At 39.0% G+C, this 22,388-nt stretch overlaps 2 protein-coding genes across 7 annotated transcripts in view; one reads left to right on the top strand and one right to left on the bottom strand.

Annotated features, from left to right (window-relative positions):
* The first annotated feature begins 1,295 nt into the window (after nucleotides 1-1,295).
* On the top strand, nucleotides 1,296-6,088 carry LOC105052226 (transcription factor AS1). 3 transcript variants are annotated; one of them, XM_019853469.3, is made up of 3 exons: nucleotides 2,280-2,479; nucleotides 2,646-2,938; nucleotides 4,256-6,088. In XM_019853469.3, exon 3 carries the CDS (start codon nucleotides 4,300-4,302, stop codon nucleotides 5,326-5,328), a length of 1,029 nt encoding a protein of 342 aa, XP_019709028.1. In that variant the 5' UTR covers nucleotides 2,280-2,479; nucleotides 2,646-2,938; nucleotides 4,256-4,299; the 3' UTR covers nucleotides 5,329-6,088. The 3 variants fall into 3 exon arrangements, with proteins under 3 accessions (XP_010931270.1, XP_019709028.1, XP_010931269.1); XM_010932968.4 differs by lacking the exons at nucleotides 2,280-2,479; nucleotides 2,646-2,938 and adding an exon at nucleotides 1,296-1,441; XM_010932967.4 differs by lacking the exon at nucleotides 2,646-2,938 and having other exon boundaries at nucleotides 2,284-2,479.
* A 652-nt stretch (nucleotides 6,089-6,740) lies between these two features.
* Nucleotides 6,741-22,388, bottom strand: part of LOC105052225 (transcription factor MYB3R-3) — a 31,691-nt gene continuing 16,043 nt past the window's right edge. For 2 of the 4 annotated variants that reach the window (XM_010932963.4, XM_010932964.4), the window contains exons 4-9: nucleotides 22,039-22,096; nucleotides 16,697-16,791; nucleotides 16,494-16,597; nucleotides 15,115-15,243; nucleotides 11,558-12,760; nucleotides 6,741-7,284 (exon numbers count right to left, since the gene is read on the bottom strand). In XM_010932963.4, the coding sequence (XP_010931265.1) occupies nucleotides 11,578-12,760; nucleotides 15,115-15,243; nucleotides 16,494-16,597; nucleotides 16,697-16,791; nucleotides 22,039-22,096 (1,569 nt within the window). In that variant the 3' untranslated portion in view covers nucleotides 6,741-7,284; nucleotides 11,558-11,577. Of the gene's footprint in view, nucleotides 7,285-7,309; nucleotides 9,942-10,048; nucleotides 10,104-11,557; nucleotides 12,761-15,114; nucleotides 15,244-16,493; nucleotides 16,598-16,696; nucleotides 16,792-22,038; nucleotides 22,097-22,388 lie in introns of those variants that run through there. The other 2 variants (XR_833338.4, XM_010932965.4) reach the window with 2 other exon arrangements.

The following is a 22,388-nucleotide window of genomic DNA, read 5'->3' as shown; positions in this document are numbered from 1 at the left end:
TCCGACGAACGGACGATAAAGAGATTGGCCGCAATAATTGTTATTATGTTCTATAACAGCTCAAATATTAGTTATCATGTGCTGGTCACACCATCATTGCTAATAACTCGTCAGAACGCATGTAATACGTCTAGCATGTTCCATATCGAGAGGAAAATGTGGAGGGTTGTCCACTTGTTTGCGAAGTGACATAGGTTTGCTTTCCAATGGGGGCAAATATCAGGCGCACATTCTGCTGATCTTAATTCCCAGTTTAAGTGGTTTTCATGAAAATATTGCCCAAAGCTACCATCGAAATAATAGGCTGCCTCTTCGTGACCATAAAAAAATAGTACAAAAAAATTGTCAAAAATCGCGGGGTTAAAATGGTGTAGCTTTCCTCATCGAAGGAGGTTTTGGGTTGGAATTCTAATGATCGATCCCTTTTTCTAAATATCTGGGTCTAGATGATTCTAGTAGCTGAAACTCCTGTCGGTCGACTATATAATCGAAGATAAAAGAAGTCATTAAAGTTGTTGTACGACGAGGGATAAAAGAAAGGAGAAAAAACATGCGATTATTTTCACGATTTATCTCAAATCCGGCTCGAGGCATTGATTAGCGGAACGTGTCGGCACCGGCCAGTTATGAACTTGGATATGGTGTATGAATTTAACACTTTATGCAGGTACACAATCAGGCACGGGTAGTCCGGTACGCCATCGTCCGTGTGTGGGATCACAGCGTGGACCCGTTCTCTCACAAAGCCGAAGCGGTTTGACGTGATCCCGCCATACGTCCCTCGTGCCAGACCGCTAGTTCAAACGGAAAACCAGCTACCCCCACCCCCACCCCCACCCCCACACCTCCATTGGCGGGACTGCAGCTCAGCATTTACGATGATACAACAAGGGAAGTCGTCGCTGGTCCGTCTGACACCCAACCGGCCAGATTCGCTGAGATGCCGTACCACACGTTGTGGGGTCCACAGGGGCCATGCATGTGAAACAGATGACGGGTTCCGCACCCCGACCAGTCACAATTCAACACGTCATCGGGCTGTCCGGGAGGAAACGGAGGAGCTACAGGGAGAGGACCGGAGGGCAGATGGACGACCCTCCGCGTACTTGCAGTCTTCTACCGATCGAGGAGGTGGGGCCCGCCGCGGCAGGAGAGCGACGTTACCACTCGCTGACACCTTGAGAGGAGTGGCCGGGAGGTCGAGTCCACATCGCCTTGTCTCCTTGTGCCGCGAAACGCGGAGTACAGTCCCCTCCACCTCTACCCTTCAGTAACTACGCACCTCTTCCCCTCTCCCCCCTAATGATGGCGCTCTTCGGAGAGGCGAAGATCCCGTCCGTACCGGGGCGGAGATCACAGGCTCCCCTACCCGCCAGCTCCAGTCCATTTCCTATTAGGGAGGTAAAAGGAGTTGTCCGTACCCGAGGGATCCGGGCTTAAGGTAAAAACGTGACGGTGACCCGACTGCTTTTTTATTTTTTATTTTTGCCGGCTTTTGCCGTTTGGCTCCTCGGTCGGACGTGCCGACCATTCAGAAGGTCGGAGGTCTTGGAAATTAGAGACCCTGCGTTAATTGAGAGGGGATGTTAGTGGTTAACGCCCGCACCACTCCGGGTGCCATAAATAATTGCTTAGCACGAATAAGGAGAGCGCCACCTCGATCCCCTCCGATTTACTTACTCCTTTTTCGCCCGCCCTTTTGTTTTTGTTTTTGGTTTTTTTTTTTTCTTTTTCTTTTTCTCCCCCTACCCCGTAAACGTTATTATTCTAAAAAAAGTGATCAAAATATCGACTGGGATCACCAGCTTTACCGTTATGCTCTATCTGCTCGATTTTGGGTAACGAGGCGAAGCATCAGCTGTCTTGTCGCAGCCAGCAAGCAGCTATCTTTGCAACGTGTTATTAGCTAATTGGTTACAAAATGGACCCCAGTAAGACTGTGTTGTAGAAACGAGACATCACACGTTATCGATGAATGGTGGCTGGTGTCCCGGTCGGGCGAGGGTTAGGTTTTTCCCAGCTTTTCTCCCGCCACTCTCTGCCGGGCAGCACGAAAAGATGTAACGGGGTTTTTTTGGCCTTTTGAAATAACTATTCGATCTCGATGGGAAAGGGGTGGGGCTCGTTCTTCCTCCGGCTCCCCAGGATGACGCCAGCACATTCCCCTCTGACGTCACCACCGAACCAACCCCAAACTGTTGTCCGAGTGACCGAGTCGCGGCCCCCAGTCCACGGGCCCCAGAAAGCCTTCGTCTTTTCCCTTCGCGTGCCCTTCCTTTCCGCTGCTGTCAGGGCCCTCTCTCCTGTCCCTCCCCGCTATTTATGCCGCACCTTCTTACTCGCTCCCATTCTCCCTTTTCCCTTTCGTCGTCGTCGTCATCATCATCTCTCTAAGCTTCCCATCTCGCATTACTGTTGGCCTTTGCTCCTTGTTGGCCTCTGGACTTGAAGGAAGACGGCGCCGGAAATTTTTGGAGCCGTAAGAGATCTCTTTACCTCTCTCTCGCCGTTTTATTTGTGGTTATCTTTCATTTATTTGTGAATCTTTGGAAATTAGAGATGACTTCTAATCCTTGAGAAAACTAGTGGAAAGGAAGCTAACGTGGAATGTGGTAACTTATTTTCCCTCTTTTTGGTTGAGTTAGGAGGGGCTAATCCTTACCTTCTACTCCGTACCCTCACGGGCTGTCTCCAACTAGAATCGAACCTCTGCCCTCTTACCCTCTTGTACAAGTGGCAAGGGTGATACCACTGGAGCAAGCGTGCGGGCGTTGAATATAAGAAGTTTTCCTGCTCTGTTTCTCTCTTCTTCTGCTCTATACTTTAATGTAATATAACTGAACCAGTTCATATCTTTTCGAGAACTTGAAATGATCAAGCTGACGAGGAATGGACAAGAATGGCGTCTTGGGCTAAAACTGGTTCATGTCTTATCTATGTATGTGGAGTACTTTTGCATGGTTCTGAACCACGTTTCTAGCTTCCTAACGCTGTTTCCATCATGGCAAATTTAGCTTATAATATAATAATAATGTTTCTCGTCAACTAAAAACTTGCTTCCGTATCTCTTGGATCTACCACCGATTCATGTCGTGTCGCTTACTCCTTTATTCCACTAGTTGACCCCTGGATCCTGATTTATTTAAAGTACTCATATGACACGGATCTTCTGTTGGTGTTGAGTTGTTTAATATAATGATGATGCCCGTGTAAAATCTCGCAAATCTTTGCTCTGGATGACAGATATACTAGCTAATATTGAGTGAGGAAAAGATTAGTACTACAGCCGTTGTGCGTCTTTTGTGATTCATGCTTGCTTTTTTCCCACAAGTAGGACCTTCCCTCTCTCTCTCTCTCTCTCTCTCTACTTAACTGTTGTTGTACTAATTATATGTTACAATTATACTTACACAGTTATAGCTGGATTTTAAGACATCTATTGGTGATGTTCGACCATTCCGCAGAGAACCATTTCTTTGGCCGCTTGCTGCGTTCCAGTTAAACAAAACATGAGTACATCCCTGTTTCCATTTTTCTAAATAAACATATAACCATGTAGCATATCAGAAAAAGCCATTTGTGATTACAGTCGATGTCCACATTAGATCGTTTTCATACTTGTTTTAAGTTATCTTCCCATTTCTGAATGCATATCTGCGTCCATCTCTCCATCTTCGCTGTTTTGTCATGCTTCCGTGCAGACAGGAACCAATCATAATCCCTTGCTTAACGATTTAGTTCACTATAAAACTATTCAACACTATTCGGAAAACGTTGATATATATATATATATATATATATGCTCTATTATTAAGTAGTTGCAATACTGTTTCTATGATGGTCGCCACCTTGTGTGATGGAACGATCATGGGCATCTTTGGTTTTCTGTCATTGTTATCAGTGACTGTGGGTTATCTGAAATCTAGTCCTCCTTTAGATCCTAAAAGTTTTCCAATACATGTGCTCTCTAATAGATAGATATTAAAAGCATTCATTTACATGTTCAATTCTTTACAGCACAGAATATAGTACCTTGCGTGCTAATGCTTCACAACGATTGAATTTTCCTTGGTGATCTAGCCTAAACTCTCTCTCTCTCTTTTTTTTTTTTTTCCTTTTTTGCTAGTTTCATAGTAATATTTCATGGTTATATCTTCATGATTTGTCTCTATCAATCCCTTCTCGAACCCTTTGGGATTCTTGCACCAGCTGTTATCAGGTCAATATACTCTACTCTGGCTGCCTTTGTTTTCAGATACGTTATGAGGAATTGGAGGCGATGGGTGGTGGCCACTGCAAATGAAGGACAGGCAGCGGTGGAGAGCTGAAGAGGATGCAGTCCTGTGCGCATACGTGAAGCAGTATGGACCCCGGGAGTGGAACCTTGTGTCGCAGCGAATGAATGTGCCTCTTAACAGGGATGCCAAGTCCTGCTTGGAGAGGTGGAAGAACTATCTCAAGCCTGGGATCAAGAGGGGCTCTCTGACTGAGGAGGAACAGCACCTTGTGATCAAGCTCCAGGCCAAGCACGGCAACAAGTGGAAGAGGATAGCTGCTGAGATCCCCGGCCGCACCGCCAAGAGGCTTGGCAAGTGGTGGGAAGTCTTCAAGGAGAAGCAGCAAAGGGAGCAGAGAGAGAGCATCAATCCTGTTGTGAGCTCGTTCGAGCAGGGAAAGTACGATCGGATTCTCGAGAACTTCGCAGAGAAGCTGGTTAGAGAGCGCCAGATCACCCCATTGCTTATGGCTGGACCATTGCTTCCTCCATGGCTTTCAAACTCCAGCAGCTCCCACAGACCGTCCTCGCCTTCTGTTGCTCTCACTCTCTCACCTTCCACCACGCCTCCTGCTTCAATACCCTGGCTTCAAACAGATCGAGGAGCAGATACTAATAGCAAGGGCTCGGCCAGTTCGCAGCAGAGCATGGTGTCGGGTGTTCCTTCGATCGGTGGTCAGATGGTCTCCGAGCTGTTAGAGTGCTGCAGGGAGTTGGACGAAGGTCATCGTGCTTGGGCGGCGCACAAGAAGGAAGCGGCATGGAGGCTGAAGAGGGTTGAGCTGCAGCTGGAGTCGGAGAAGGCTTGCAAGAGGAGGGAGAAGATGGAGGAGATTGAGGCCAAGGTGAGGGCGCTCCGGGAGGAGCAGCAGCTGGCACTGGAGAGGATTGAAGCGGAGTACAAGGAGCAGATTCTAGGATTGAGGAGGGATGCTGAAGCCAAGGAACAGAAATTAGCGGAGCAGTGGGCCGCAAAGCACATCCGGCTGACCAAGTTTCTCGACCAGATGGGCTGTCGTCCATGGCCGGGGACCGACATCGATGGCCGGTGAGGTGAAATTATGGTAGGAAGGCATTTGAGGTTGCTTGATCTGATCCTCGAGTCTTTTATTATTGTTATCTTCTCTCTATAGAACTGAGTATTAGTTGATGAATGTATTGTTGTGGTCTAGACCAGTCAGTATGATATTGTTCTTGGTTTTCTCAGTGGACGACGGAAACAACCATGCTTTATCTTGTCCTCATATCTCAATTATTTTGAAAGTAAAAGGTTACATTTCAATGGGCCAGTCTTATTCAGTTCAACTATCCTTTTATTGTATATGATCCCTCAGGCTAGGCTGCTAATGTACTCGAAGAACTTTGACAACAGCTGGAATACAGAATCCAACTCCATATAGATGATCTGCCTCCAGAGGTTACATGGTATTGTGATTGCAGACAATTTTGAGGAAAAAGCTGGAAAACACGCTCCTACACCATCGAAATGGTCTCTCTGACAAAATTGCAGTCGAAGACAAGATGAACTCCTTACCTGTTGGTGCACGCGGAATGTATATAATGTTCCTTTGATATGTTTATATTGCTGCAACGTTCACGGCTCCTTGCTAAAGAAGTCTTCCCCCCACTTACAGTTATATAAAAAGCACGAGAGGAGAAACGAGAATGGATCTCTTCTTGTGCATTTGCTGCAGCTGTTGAGAATGGATCTCTTATCAGTTATATATGATATTATATGCTTACCTTGGCTTCATTTGTTGCAATTAGTACAATGAAACAATTAGAAAGGACACGAAAACGATGGCATGATAATTCTCTTCCCATTATTATGTCTTTGATGTTATGGCGTCTGAGGAATCGTATGAGGATTCAGTAAAAAACTATGATATTTGATTTTATTTTATTAAGTTGCTTACCAAAGACTAGGATGATCTTTTCAAGAGACGATACATGGTATCTTTTCTCGACCATGTAAATTCACGGTTGTCAACTTTGTTAAGTGATTACCTTTCAATTGCCTGAATTGAGCATTCATGTGGGTTTTTTGGATCACTGGAAATAGCTTAGGTAATTAAAATTTAAATCTATGGAGTACGGATATTCATGGCTCAAGCTCTCTTTTCCTGTATGACATCAAATATGGACCAAGACGTTTTGATTGGAAAATTAAATTATGAAAAGAAGTTTGTTCTTGCTTTTGATCTAAGCAGTTAGACCCTGAAGTGTTGCTGCATGCTTAGTTATGAGGCACATTTCTTCTTTCCATGAAAACCTTGGTTTCAAAATTTCATGTTCTTTCTCTCCTCTACATTTTTTTCTCTTTTTTTATTTTTGCACTGCAAAAATTTGTCAATGCTAACATGCTCCTGCTATCATGCGTCTTTGATTTGCTTGTATTTATAACTCAATGTTGATAACTTTTGTTATCTCGGTATTTTTTTACCTTTCAAAATATCTGAAAGCATAAAGAATCCAGACTTGGCCAGCCATTAAAATGATACAATTCTTAAAACAAGCCGAGCTTATTACTATTACAGATGCTGCATGAAGTATAGAGGTTCCAACAAAAGTTTTCACTAGTCTCATTTTGTGGATTATAAACAACAATAGTAATAGTGAAATATAGGAGCTGATTCTTGGCATTGCAACCTGACGTAGATAATTCTTCTAACTGAAGCTCTTATTCAACTCCAGGTTTCTAGAGCACCTTATCCTTTTGAGAACGTTTATCTACAAGTGATTCCTTTTCTAACTTGACTTGACGTGGATCCTGGTTCTGCACTAAAAAACTCCATGCAACATGAGAGCTATCATCCATACAGTTAACAGTGGAACGTGCAAGCTTTCTTGGTTTTCTCCCTCGTTGTATGATGCAGAGACACTGGTTTTGTCCAAAGTGTCCATCTGCAACAGGACTTCTACTCAAAATTTGTAGTCTGGAGCTATATTTGAGGTGATGAAGACATCTCAAGTCTTCAATCCTTCTGGATCAATGCAGCACTATAAACCTACATCAACAAGCAACAGAACATAATCAACAATCAATTAATAACCACAACATAGTCAGAACAGAAGCAAATGGGACTCCAAACATCAAATCCAGAGTTGCCGGAGAGCTAGTAGCTCTCATTTCAGCTGAGACAGAAAAAGTGATAATCAGGAAGGAACTAAAAGGACGTTGAGCCTGCAATAGGAAAATTTTGAGACACAAATAGATTGTAGTATCCTGCTGATCATGTGGTTGGATGCTCTGAAACCCAACTCACAAACATCAAAGCAAGTAACAAATGCCCCTCCCATTTGCCAAACTACTATTTAAAACGCCATATCAATGAAGAGGTATATGGCTTTCTCCATTCACCACGTTAATAAATGATTACATTCATGTAACATATGCAGAAAGAATCGAATAAGCTTTTAAATATTCAAGTTAAACTGGGCAGATTTTGAGCACTCTTCTGTCAACAATGAAACACAATTAAGTGGCTATCTGTCTCATCCATCACTTACACCACTACAACAAACACATCTGATAAGTTAATTATCATACAGAATCATGGTTGCAAATAACACATGCAATTCATGCAATACAAGAGAATTTATTATAAAGTTATAAGTTTCTTAGATATCTCGAGCAAGGTTTGCAATCTCAGTTGTACCCTCTATTGATATCCAGCTGGTATAACCCATATTGAGTGTTTGACGCCGGAGAGGTGTTTAACTTTGGCTCAAAACTCGAAAGAGGAAGGGTATGTCAGCATAACCGATTGTGACAAGGTAAAAACTCTACCACACATATACAACACAAAGAAGATGGTAGCTAGAAGAGGAGCAGAGGCAAATCACTCTCTTCCAAGATCAAAAGACACCACCTTGGCAAACCACTCCAAGGATACAGCTCTCATAATGCTCATTCGCAAACCCTACAAATCCACCAAAAGGGAGGAGATAGAGTAGAGAGAAAATAAGGGGAGAATAATTTGCACAATAGCATTTTCACGACTCAATGATTTTCGGTGTTGACTACAAAAGGGGCCCTAGTAAGGATATCTATAAATAGTACAAAGGGACTCTTTCTTTCAACATTTTAATGTGGGATTTCAAATCCTATTTTAACTCGAAGAATCCTAACTACTAATTTTTCTTATAACATCAAAGGTTCTAAAAAAAAATTCATAAAAAATCAACACCCTCTAAAATTAACTACAACTTTCTTTACTGAGATAAGAAAATAACTAATCATTAAAAACTAGTTGTGTCCTGGGACTCATACGTATGGGACTAATGACTCGTGCAGCCGAGATCCATGACCCATACGGCCAAGATCTATCACTTATGCAGCTGGGACCCACACAGCCGGCACTTGCGACCTGTATGGCCATCATGTGCGCTAAGCGCTCCGGCATCATACTCTAGTTGGAGAAAACTCGCCATTGAATCTAGGTCTTCTTAGTCTTCCTAGTCTTCATAGTAAGGCAATAGGTCAAATTGGTCAGCTACATTGAAGGTTGCAGATTCTCCATAATCTCTAGAAAATTCAATTTTATAGGCATTGTCATTGATGCATTTTAGAACTTTGAAAGTGCCATTTGCTCAAGGAGATAACTTAGAATTCTTGGAAGGGAATCATTCTTTCCTCAAGTGTGCCCAAACAAGGTCACTTTCTTTGAAGACGACAGGTTTCTCGTGCTTGTTGGCTTGATGCTAGTATTTTGCTATTTATCGAAGAATCCTTTCTCACACCTTTTCGTGTAGGTTCTTGATTTTCTTAGCTCATGCATTAGCATCTCTATTGAATTGGCACGTCATTGGTAAGGGCGCAAGGTCTAATGAACTTAAAAGTTGTCTGTCATAGATAACTTTAAATGAACACTTCCCAATTTCTTGGCTCACTGAATTATTGTAGGCAAATTCAATTTGAGTCAATAAAAGATCCTACCAGCGCACATGGTTACCAATGAAACTTCTCATTAGATTCTCTAAACTTCAATTCACAGTTTTAGTCAAACTGTTTGTCTGAGGATGGTTAGTTGAGCTAAATTAAAGTTGAGTATCCATTTTCAACCATAAGGTTCACCAAAAGCGACTCATAAACTTCACATCCCTATCAGATGTAATCATTCTAGGAATATCATGAAGGTGCATGATCTCATGGAAACAGAGTTCAGCAATGTAAGAAGCATCATAAGTCTTCTAGCAAGCCACAAAGTGAGCCATCTTGGAGAATCGATCAACAACCAACATAATTGAATCCTTACTGCATTGAGTCCTAGGTATGCCCACATCTTCCCACGGCACCTCTAGAACCAGCATTGGCAAGTAGAGTTTGGTGTTCTGGCCCCTTGACTTGGCAACGTGCCAAACTCGGCACCATTCAATATGACACATTATATCCTTCTTCATTCTTGGCCAATAGAAATTTTCTTTAACAAGAACCACTGTCTTATCTCATCCAAAGTGTTTAGCAAATCCACAATCATGGGCTTCAAAGATAATAGTTTGTCACAATAAACATTAAGGCATGCAAAGCTGGTTATCCATGAACAAGAATCCTTCTTGGAGATGAAATTGCCAATATGAACCTTCAGCATTGAGCTCCAAATCTCCTCAAAATCTAGATCTTTCTCGTACAGTTCCTTAACAATTTAAATCAGACAACTTTCAGCTGCATAGTAAAAAGAAGCACATGTCATTAACTCAAAGCATCCACAACTCAATTCTGGGTACTTGATTTATACTTGAGAAGGAAAGGAAAAGGCTGGAGGAACTCACTCTAAACAGCATGTTGGCGGCGGAGTTTATGTTGAAAATTCAAATGCTTGAGCGCCTAATGAACGGAGTAGAGAATAAACTCCTTATGTAGTATATAATGACTAATACTCCAAAGCGTGTAAGATAATGTAGAATTCTTTTTCATATATTGAATACTTGAGCTTGGCATCATTCAACTTCTCATTGAAGAAAGCAATCAGATGGCCTTTTTGGCTGAGGATGGCACCAATACTAATACTGGAAGCATCGCAATTAACTTCCAATAATAGGTCAAAGTTTGGAAGCGCTAATACTGGTGCTTCAATAATCATCTTGTTTAGTTTTTTGAGGCTCTATTGTCTTTGTTAGTCCACTGAAGTTGATCTTCCTTCATGCACTCAATCACTTGCACAACAATAGAACTAAAATTCTTGATAAATTGCCAATTAAAAGAAGCTAAGCCATGAAAACTTCTCACCTCATGCAATGTTTTGGGCTTGGGCCAGCTGGTGATGGCGTCAACTTTGCTAGAATCCTAACTACTAACTTTCCTAATAACACCAAAAGTTCTCAAAAAATCAAAATTTTCTAAAATTAACTAACATCAACTTTCCTAACTGATATAGGAAAAGAACTAATTATAAAAAACTAGTTCCAAGACCACGACATGCGACCCGTGTAGTGGGGATCTACGACCTAAGTGGCCAGGACCCGTGACCCATGTGGTCAGGACTCCCACCCGTGTGGTTGTCACGTGCGCTGGGCGCTCCAACGTCAGTGTTAGTATGGTGCATACCTTAGTATCGACACTCAGTATAGGGTGTACCCAACCTCGATACCTTATTGATAACATATGGTACACCTGTACCATATGATAAGTCTAGTACAGCAAACTATGATCTCAACTCAAAATTGGCTGATTATATAATTATTATTACAACTAAAAAACTTGTCCCAGTTATCAAGGTTAGCAAATTGGCAGAATGAATATTTTTTTGTCGAAAAAGAATAATTTAGCTTTTTTTTTTTTGTGTGCACTAGATGCATCAAATTCTCTCCTAAAATCTAAACTCAAACCTATCAACATGCACGCATACATGTAGGAATCCATACTTGCATACACACACAAACATACATATATAACAATACTCCTTAAATGTATATAAGTAACAACTTCCATGAAATGATTTAACAAGGTATTAGTATTGTGACTCACATAATATGGATTCAAAAAGAAAATTAAAATAATTAAAGTGAAATTAGAACATAGTCTATACCTATGAAATAATGATATGACCACATCACAAGTTACCTAGTTTTTAATGTTGTCGAAAGTATTTAAGCTAATGAAAAGTTAATTAAGAATTTGAGTATTGAAGAGGGCTGATTTGCTCACAAATAACATGGGATCTTTTTCTGAAAAAACTATTATAAGGGAAAACAACTGCATAATGCATTCTAGGATGTCCATAGAAAACAGAATATACCAAATAATATGCATTCATTAATTTAATCAAAGTTCATACTTACAGTTTGTGCTTAGGTAATGCCTAACTTAGTTGTATGAGGGCTGAGTCACTGGCCAAGATTTCCAGTCCAACTGGACACTCACTCAGTTTCCTCCCCTTCATGCTTGGAAGGTTGCAGTTGCAATCAGCACTACGAGAACTACTATTGATAGCCAAGCTCAGAGACTTCGCATTACCATCAATATTGTCTTCCCTCGATGTAAAATCAAGCTGCTTCTCCACAGATTTGATAATTGACGTCCTTTTGGACCTCAACCGATATGGAGGAGAAACATTGAAGATCTTGCCATTATATGGCACAATTCCACCATCATTACATCGACTTGCCCGCAACAAATTTGAAGACTTAAAGGGCTGTTGGTCACTTCCATATTTTCCTTCTATAGGAGTACAAGAACCGTCCTGGATTTTTATCTGATCTGTTTGCACAGTTCTATCAGGTGGAAGAGGTGTATTTGCTTCTCTTTTTCTTCTTCGCAAAATTGAAGGAGTATTAGGGAAGCTCCTCGCTGCATTCTTTAGGATGGATTCAGCGCTATGCTGCCCTGAACTCTTTCCACTCACAAAGGGTGGGGTGAAATAGCCAAGAGGGGAAGTGCCTATCCGCGAGTTGTATGACTGCTGATTGGGATCATACGTGTTTAAAAGAGTAGAAGCTAAAGAAACACCAAGATCTTCTAACTGAGGCGGCTCATAATAGAGAGAACCAAATGTAGAGGAAAGTTCAGAGGGCAGAGTTATCCCAGGTATCTTGTTATCTTTATCAATTTCACCAGTGTTGCTATCATTTCCAAACCTTTCTCCTGGATCAGATCCATTGCAGATATTATCCACTTGCGTGGCTTGTGCTTGGTATTCAGCAGTAGAACTATTAGGTTCTCTTATTGATGCACCTGTAAAAGTTTCTGAGCAAGAAACCTGCATGGTTGAGGGCCCCAACCACTCCCTACGCTCTTCCAACTTACATAGTTCAGAAGGCAGGAGAGAATGTGTGGAACCAGCACTTTCTGATAAAGCTTTGGTACTTGTATCTGACCCTTTATTCAAACAAAGAAATAATTGTCCACTAGCTGGGTTCCCTATATCTTTCGAACCACTATGCTCACCAGGTTTTGGAACTGGTGGAAGTTTACCGGTTGCCAAGTACAAATCTAACTTTTTCTTTAACGAACTATTCCAGTGGTTCTTTATTGAGTTATCAGTCCTACACATGCAAAGAAAAAGAAGGAAAAAAAAAAACATAGATCAGATAAACACCAATGGATAAGCGCTAGCATAAACATCCAGGTGATGCACAAAGTAATAACAGTATTGTGAACAACTGAGACAGCCTCAAACCATCCAGCAAAGACGAGCAGTCAACTTTCTATAAAATGGTGATCATGTTCTATGGCATTATACAACTTCAAATTTAAGAAGCAGAAGGAAGCAAGCAAAAAGAAGCCAGAATGACATGGATAGAATACCCTCAGAAATAATAAATTCAAAAGAATGGTTACCAAAGGAAACTATGGTATGAACCGTCTTGCATCAAACTGGTGGAACAAAACAGCAATCCTAAGCATCTAGCAAAAGTTTGATACCCCAATGAAGAAAACATAACTATTTAAACCTCAAATATCAAACAAAGAGAATTTCCCTAAGAACAAACAAATCTCTATACATAATTCAACATGAAGAAATTTGTTCTTTTAAGTCCTCCTAATGGTACTAAAATATTACTATGAATTCTCCAATAGTTATAGCAATCAGTTAATAAAATACATACTACAGTGAAAAGGTCGATCTAGCTTCCATTTTAGTCACACATATATCAATATATGTTAACAAGGTTTATTGCAAATAACAGATCAAGAAAAAAAAAAAAGCTCGACAGCTCAGCAAACCTATAGGAAGCTTGGTGACCACAAACCAAACTGAAACTAACTGACAATGTTTATCCACAGGGAGAGGTATCATATGCACTCAAAATAAAAACAAAATTAAATAAAAGCAACAATTGCTAGTTGCCACATCAACCAAAATGAAAAACATCAACCTATTTCACTCAATTGATATGCTAAAATATTGTAAAATTCGCTTGTAAGTTCAGTTGAAAAGATTTTTAGTTGGTCATGTGATAGAGAAGGACACAAAATATAGCTTATCGAGGCATTATGGTGTATGAAAAGGCCACCCTGATTAGCTACTCCAATGAGAAGATATGTCTCTTTGTGTGAAGGTAATCATAGAAAGTTGGCAAATTTTAGTAACAATGTTTTTTCTTTGATGCAGTCAATTTCCAGGTCCTTTTGGTTATTTCTATGCATGGGGATGAAAGGGAAGGTTTATTATCAAGGAAATTCAAAAGTGGCTTCCATTTTGAGCACTGTGGAAGCCTATGAGGTCGGATAGACTTCGAAGCATGAAATCATGTCACAGAAAGGGCTGTTAAGAAATTAATGGGACAGAAACATTCTAGTGAAGCAGTAATGTAAAACCTCCTGTGCATGATATGTGTAACCTGTTGAACTCTAATTTTCTTAATTGCTTTAATTGCAACAACACAATATTTTGTAGAGGCAGAAGATGTGAAGTTGCTAAAAATAACTTCATTTACTTGCCTGGACAAGAAACATGGAGGGCTCTGAGTAATTTACGAGATGGATATGTAGTTCCCTTAATAAGTACACTTTTAGGTTGACGATGATAAGAATTGCATGAAGAAGGTCCTCATTAGGGAAGGGGGTGAATTGTTATAAGGTGGGGGTTAGGTTTCTCAGCGTAAAGGTGACAACATCAGAATTAACAAAATAGGTGTAAGAAGAGACTAGTTCCATCTTCTAGGACTTCAGCTGTGTGCAAGTCCTTGATGCTTTTGTGAGGAATCACCCATGTGAACAAGAATGTGGAGAATATGTGATCATGTGTTTTGGAACGTTCAATATAAGGAAACTAATAAAACTTACCCTTTGTTATCCATGATTTCCAAAGTAGTGGAGGACAAAGCTTGAAGATTACACGTATAAGATGGAAGTCCGGTAGCATCTTCTTAGTTGAATCTTTCATTTTAATTTTGCTAACAATGCTATTCTAATCATAAATAAGAGTATTCAATGTTGGTTTTGAATCTTCAAGGAGCAGCAAAGATATATAATTCAAACAAGCATGATGCCACAAGTAGCATGCTGGGGATATGACAAACAAAATGAAACCTTTTTGAAGATATTTGGGGAGTACTGTCATCTTAATAAAGTAGTTGGAAGATCTGTTTGTTTAGACATTTGGGCAGTACCGTCATCATAATAAAGTTGTTGGAAGATCTGTTTGTTTACCAACTTGTATTCTCCTTATTTTTAAATGAATTTATACATGTAAGTGCTCTTGCATGCATGTGCATCTGTGTTCCAAGTATAAAACCTCTAAAATAATGGGGTACATGTTTTCAAAAGATGTTCAGTGATTACCAATAGTTAAAGAAGCAAAACTAGACAGGACATGAAGACTCTATTACTTTAAGGAAAAAACTATCCAGATGGAAAAACCATCAAAAGGATAATATTCCATGAGAATCAATACCTTCCAGGTAAAAGTTTTGCAATTTCTGCCCACTTATTTCCATGCATGCGGTGAGCATTCATAAGAGTGAGTTCCTCTTCTACCGTCCAAGCATCTTTTTTTATCAAAGGATTCAGATGATTATGCCACCTAATAAAATGTTATAGACCCAATGAATTAGCAAACTTGATAGGATAAAAACAGATAGTCTTATGATGCCAAGTGGAGCAATTTACAAATGTAAGGAACTTAATTTTTTTATATCAACAATTTTAAGAACCTAAAGATGTGTGCTTTCATTTCCAAAACAAAATGGGCAATTAAAAGTTAACGTTTCCCTCATTTTGAAAAGAAAAAGAAGATACTTGCAGAGTAAAGCAAACAAAATTTCTACGAATGGTTACCAGGAGGTGAAAAGCCCTCAAAGTATGCTCCTTAACAGTTCAGACACTAGATAGTAATGATGAAAACAAGGGGAAAAGGTGGAGCCAACTCTTCAAAAGATGTGAATTTTATCCAAGTGAACTCATAACTTATCATGCATTAGTCACCTCGCATGAGATCAAATACAAGGGCATTATAGCAAACCTAGTGTAGCTATGTTCCTGTAAGGTCTTGCACTTAACATAATGATACAACCCTCAAGCATCTCGTACCACAACATTGCCTTGTGGATATCCTAAACTCCACTACAATATGTAATCTTGTAAATAATTGATCTAGAAGCTTAGAATCTTAGACCATTCTGTGAGGCCTTTAGGCTATCTATTTGAGGAATTCATTATACTTTTCTATTATTGACAATATAATAAATTCAACAAAACATGATAGTAGTAATATGTGCAAAAAATTCTAGTTAACATTGACTTCCATCTAAAATCACAGCCAAAAATTAGCACAAGAAGCAACATATCTTGCAATTTCATTTAGCTGATGGAGGCAACACAAAATCTTAAAAACTATTTATAGTGGAAAATGGAAAAACATATTAAACAAGGAGTTAAGAAAAAACAAAAAGTTTGACATAAACAATACAAGATCATTTAGTTAAGGTCCTTGTTTAGGCCCTCCCTCTTGATTATTTTGATATGGAGAAGGAGAGCATTGAAATCTTCTTCTCAAAAATAAATTTATGAGCCTCCCATTGGTCAAAGAGTAGGAATCTGCCAGCAATTTGCAACTATTTGTCCAGTGATTGTCATGTCCAGTAAACTGTAACATTTATTCAGATGCATTGCACCATCTTCCTAAAGCTGGTTATGCTTACTCTGCACATTGCATGACATAGCTTGCAAGCAGTGAACAGTAAATGGACTGCAAAATTTCTCAAGAAATATTTACAGAACTAATATTAAGAGTGGTCTGTTAATTATCACTAAAACAGTATATTCAGAAAGTACCTCTCCCGACATTGTTTTCCAATGCGGCCAGGCAGAGATTTTGCTATAACAGACCATTTTGTTGGCCCATACTTCTGTACAAGATTGATGATTTTTTCATCTTCCTGCAAAGCAAAGGAACAATGGGAATGAAGAAAGTGATTTATTTCACAGCATTGATTTGCTAAAACTGTAACTGAACGGGTAGTAGGTCATCATCAAACCTCCAGAGTCCATGGACCTTTGATTAGTTCAGGATTAAGAACCTTTTGCCACCGATGCAGACATTGAACTTCTGTTCTATCAGGAAAAAACTCAGCTGAACAGGCACATACGAACAACCAGAAAATCAAACCAGATTCTCAAAAGAATTACATTAGAAGAAAGGTTAAAATAGCGAAAGTTTCAAATACGAAAAAAATATCATATGTTTTCAGTCAGATAAAGCTTTTCAGATGTTTAAGGACTAATAATGCCACTTTATTCAAAGATTATTAGCTCATAACTTCAAGGCTTTTGGGAACCTTGCATGCAAAAAATAATTTGATCTAAACATGCATGAGAGACATATATGCAACAAACAGACAAAGTTCATCCAATTATTCAAGTTGGCAAGGGAAATCTCCAACATACTGAAAATATGAGTTGCAATATTCAGAGTTATGGATATTAAATAGTTATATCAAAGGAAATATTAGGTTATTCTATCTATGTGAATAAATCAGAGCCCAGATGATGTAAGCTAGGGGCTAAAACTTTTTTCCTAATTGCACTATCTAGATATTTCCCTCACCATGGATTTATTGCATTGATGTAAACTATGAACACTGGCACTTTAAGTTTCATTGGAATTGTTGTGGCAGCTTCCAAGAGTCACCAATGGCTCATCCATTGCCAAACCACCCAATTAAATTTAACCATCATAGGAACCTCCCCATGCCTTTGCCAGTAGGTTTCACTGCCGAAGACTGGTGACTTCTTCAACAACATCGGAGAAGTTGATAAAGTCAGATTTGTTAGATGGTTTGCTTTACTTTGCATTTAGATGGTTTGCTTTACTTTTCATTTGACTTCCTCAATGACATCAGAAAAGTTGATAAAGTCGGATTTATTAGATGGTTTGCTTTATTTTTCATGATGGAGCGCAGCTCGTTATGAGAATTGAAAGAAAAGGCTCATCCCACCATCATTTGCATGGGCCTTTAACCAATGTACAGTAGCTCAAAATATTCTATCTAATTTGTGTCTATCAAAAATGCTTTAAGTCACTAAGACAAAAACATATACTGCATTTGCATACATTTTCAATGCAGTTTTCCTTTCATCCACTGCGCTCTAATTCTACAGATGTTTTCACCTATCAAAGCCAACATTCAATCTTAGGTTATTCTATATATGTGAATAAATCAGAGCCAACATCCAACATTAGGTGTCTATGTCAATAAATCAAAAAGCCCAAATGTTATAAGTCAGTGGCTATAACTTTTTTTTTCTAATTGCATGTATCTGGATATCTCCCTCACCCATGGATTCATTGCATTGCTGTAAACTACCAACACTGACGCTTTAAAATTTATTGGAATTTTGTGATAACTTCAAAGAGTCACCGTTAGGAAATGGCTCATCCATTGCCAACCACCCAATTGAATTTGACCTGCACAACTTCCTCCCAAAACCTTTGTCAGTAGGTTTCACTGCCAAATACTGGTGACTTCTTCAATGGCAATTATTAAGTTGATAAAGTTAGATTTATTAGATGGTTTGCTTACTTCCATATGGAGCACAGCTTGTTATGAGATTTGACCACCATGATCTAATTCTATAGATGTTTTCACCTATCTGCACATTTATTTATTTGATTGATCAAAGATCATGAAACTAATCAGGTTGCAGCAACAACATCCACCAACACCCCCCCCCCCCCGGGGACGGTCCCACACCAACAATTCTAACCAGTTTGTATCTTATTTTGGCTCCCACTAAAATTGCATCCCAATAAACCACCTAAAATTACCCAATTCTAAAGTTAGTTATATCAATGCCCCTTCCCTCCTTAGTGAATGAGTAAGGCCCTGTTTGAGATTGCTATTGGTAGTAGAGCTCTTGGAAGTAGAGCAAAGTTGCTTGTTGTTTGATAACCAAACAAAAAAAATGCTTTTAGTACGAGAAAATAACAATAAAGGATATTGCATAGTGCTTTTAATTTTTTAACTTTTTGTACATCAAAAACTATTATTATAAATATTCTTAATCTACAAATTATTTATTTTGATAGTATAATATTATAGGAATATAAAAACATTATACAATTAAAATATGATTATTATGATAAAATAATGATAGCAACATAGTACTGTCATAATATTAGTATAATATAATATAATATAATTTTCATATTAATGTGACAATGTAACGTTCAAGGGTATTCTAGGGAGAAGCTCCAAGTAGAGGTTTTCAGATGCTAGGAGAACCAAAAAGTTGTTTCATGTTATTTTACCAAACATCCATATGTCACCCAGAAGTGCTTTTTGGACTCGAGAAAGTACTTTGGCTCCTTAAAAAGCAATCCCAAATAGGACCTAAGTGATTAGATGAGCGAGCATGTGGGCAAGTGAGAGAGAGCTTTGACTTGAAATTTTCATCTATGAACTCTTACATATAACCAAAAAGATGGCTCTAGCATTTATGACGCTAATTTGTTGATATTTATTTGGAATTTTCAGTATTAATAATTAAAAAGTAACCTTCATTGACAAGATTATGACACTCCATTTTTTGGCTACTTCAACTTTTCATTGTCCTACTTGCTGAATTAAATTCTCATTGAGAAGAAAGAAGGCCTACATCAGATGTTCAAGAGTGAAAAGTGGCCAGAGAGCATATATGCCCGAGTTGGTACAGAAGATAGTCATAGGGAGGGCTTAGTCAAAAGTCAGCAAGTTTTGCAGTGGATTGAGAGAATTGTTACGTCTATCGCACCATTATATCGAGTACCAAGGGTCATAGGCAGTAAGAGATACACTTAGATGGGCATCTTTATCACATAATGATATTTGCTATGGTTGATATTAGATAGGCAGATCAGAAGCATGCCTAGGATTACATTGACATCATTAAGCAAATGCAGGATTATCAGATGGATAGGGAATTACATCCAACAGGTAATAGTTTGTTCATTTTATACTCGTTTATTCTTGCACAATAAAATTCAAGTACCATAATTTATTCATTAACTAAATCAATTGCAAAATATATTGACAGCCTACTACCACAATCCGAAGTTTCAACATAGTGCCTAGGAAAAGACATGGATAAGGAACTTTCGACTACCTTGCACAATGTGATCTATATGATCCGGAAGTTGTTGACCAATGTCTGAAAAAGGTATGTTAATTTTAATGGCATGTAGGATCATTACTTTGTGTTAATTTTAATGGCAAATCATTGACATCATATAGCATATTTGTGTTTCACAGGCGAAAGCTTTACGGAGGTCTCCCATAGCTTCGGTGATAGGCTAGCTGCAGCAAGTAAACAAAGTATGAATCCAGATATTTTTAGACATCGAGTATAACTGGTCTAGTATATTATGATAAGTAATGTCTGATAATTTGCTTGACTGCGCTTGCAGGTGAATGATAGTTCTATTTTGGGGCAATCATTGAAAATCCTAAGGAGATTGGCAATCTGGATCCTCTTGCAGCTGATCTCCTCTAGTGGCTAGGAGCACAACTAATCTACCTCCTGTCTCATTTTGTTCACCACAATTCGAGAATCAATTGAAGTGTATTGGAGAAGAAATGGAATTGAAATATGATGATCCACTTCACAATAATTTTGAATATGATGAGGATCTGATCATTGGTTGGCTTGAGAGCTAGAAGCAACTAGAACTTAATGAGTCAGGATCATCTCCTCAAGTGACCGGATTCATAGCAAGGGAGGCTAGGATGGATATAGAATAATAGGCAAAACAATACATACCTTGTTCAGATCCAATCAAGTGGCCACAAAGGTCGAAGGAAGCCAATCATCAACCCAGGGCTCCATGTCTGAGAGATCCTCCCAAAGATTTGAGAGATGTTGAGATAGGGTTACCATGATATGCCATTTAGTTAGGCGGGTAATGCCAATCAAGGTGGGGGGGCAGTCAAACCACCCGACAGAACTAAGCAAACAAGGGTATCCAGAAAAGAAGGTAATTCCTCGGATCAGCAGGAAAATGAAAAAGAAAAAAAAACTATTATTCTATTGGAGAGTGGATATGAGGATTTTCCTCACTCTAGTTCAGAAAATATTGAGCCCTCGGATAACCAGTTGCCCGGATCATCTCATGATACAAGCAATGATGACGACAGTTTGAGCAATAATGTATTTGGTGGCCATAAAGGTAACAATGGATATGGCATGGCTACATATAACTCAACCCTAGGATCTTCAATATATCAGTGAGTCCCAATTTACTCATACTATAGGATAGGGCCCATGGTGCACAACTTATTAGAGCCCATAAAAATACAATTGCAGATAGAAAATGGGCCATTCAAGATCATTCAAGGCATGGGGTTGCTGCTGCAGATTACCTTGCACATGGAGTATGATCCCTACACATATCTAGATCCAAGTCCTACGCCAAATCCTATTCCACAGCCAAAACATCATCCTCATGGGTATCCTTTACCCGAGATATCATACCTCCAGTAGCTTATTGGTTGGATTTCACTACCGCGACCTTCAGACGACCATCCAATATCAGACAAAGGATTAGCATCATAGTGACTATCTAGCAAATGCACGTTATAACATGCAAAGATACAAAACAGATTATCTAATAAGTTGGAGTTAACCCAAGCCGAGATTATGATCATGATCCTTATATCTACAAGGGATATAATCCACAAAATCTTGGACATCGATACATATTTTGAATTTTAATCCATTTGATATATTATATGCATATTCAATTATATGTATTCATATACTCAGTTATGTTATGATTGCATTAATTGTACTTTTTGCCCATTTGATGATAAAAAAAAACTTCAGAATAATATCAAAATCCTAAATTAAACAACGGCAATGATTAAAATAATAAATAAAAAAATAAGAATAAAAATGAAAAAAAAAAAGAATATGGTGTATCAGCCAGATGATTGATAAGCTATATACCATGCCATGCATCAATATGATGCCAAACCAGTACCATGCCATACTAGTCGCCGACTAGTATGGCACCTGGTACTAGTTGGCGGACCTTATGAGTTGAATAGATTAGGTTAATGTGCAATGCAACTTTATAATCAAGGTTTTTACATAGATCTTCCTATATAGATCCTTACTCTCTCTTCTCCAGCTAAGTTAAAATGCAAAAGTCCTATCCCTTTTACCACTTCCTTTAAAAAAAAAGGCATAACCAAAATCACCTCTAGGTTAAATTATATATAATTGCACAAACCTACTAAGACAACATGCAATAGGACAAATAAAAGTAATGAATAGTGGTGTTTAGATTGGCTTCTGTGAGGTAATAAACAAAATGTATGAAAGAGAGTAGATAGGTAGAAACCTATTTTCTTCCAACATCTTCCCTTGTAAGTTTCAACTGCTTTCCTTAGTGTCTCATCCTGTGGCATGTTAGAGGTTAGCAAAATTGGAAATATATAATCATTAGAATTACAGAAAACATTTCACTCAAGCATCCAAGTAGTTAAAATTCATAGGTAGCATGGCCAACACAATCTTCAAATTCAAGAAGTCTAATCCATGGGACATCAATTGAGACAAAAGAAGACCAAATGAAAGTAATGCACTAAACTTTAAGATATAGATATCTAAAATGAAACCCACAATTATCCTACCAATTCAAAAGACACGGTACATGGAGAGGCAACTTTTAGGTTCACATGTATCTAAATA

The sequence above is a fragment of the Elaeis guineensis genome, chromosome 10, assembly GCF_000442705.2.
Source record: "Elaeis guineensis isolate ETL-2024a chromosome 10, EG11, whole genome shotgun sequence".
Taxonomy (NCBI): Eukaryota; Viridiplantae; Streptophyta; class Magnoliopsida; order Arecales; family Arecaceae; genus Elaeis; species Elaeis guineensis.
This window is presented reverse-complemented; position numbering and strand designations above follow the sequence as displayed.

What these genes read in the sequence shown, in the direction of transcription:
- LOC105052226 (XM_010932968.4), top strand. Translation starts at nt 4,300, where the DNA reads ATGAAGGACAGGCAGCGGTGGAGAGCTGAAGAGGATGCAGTCCTGTGC.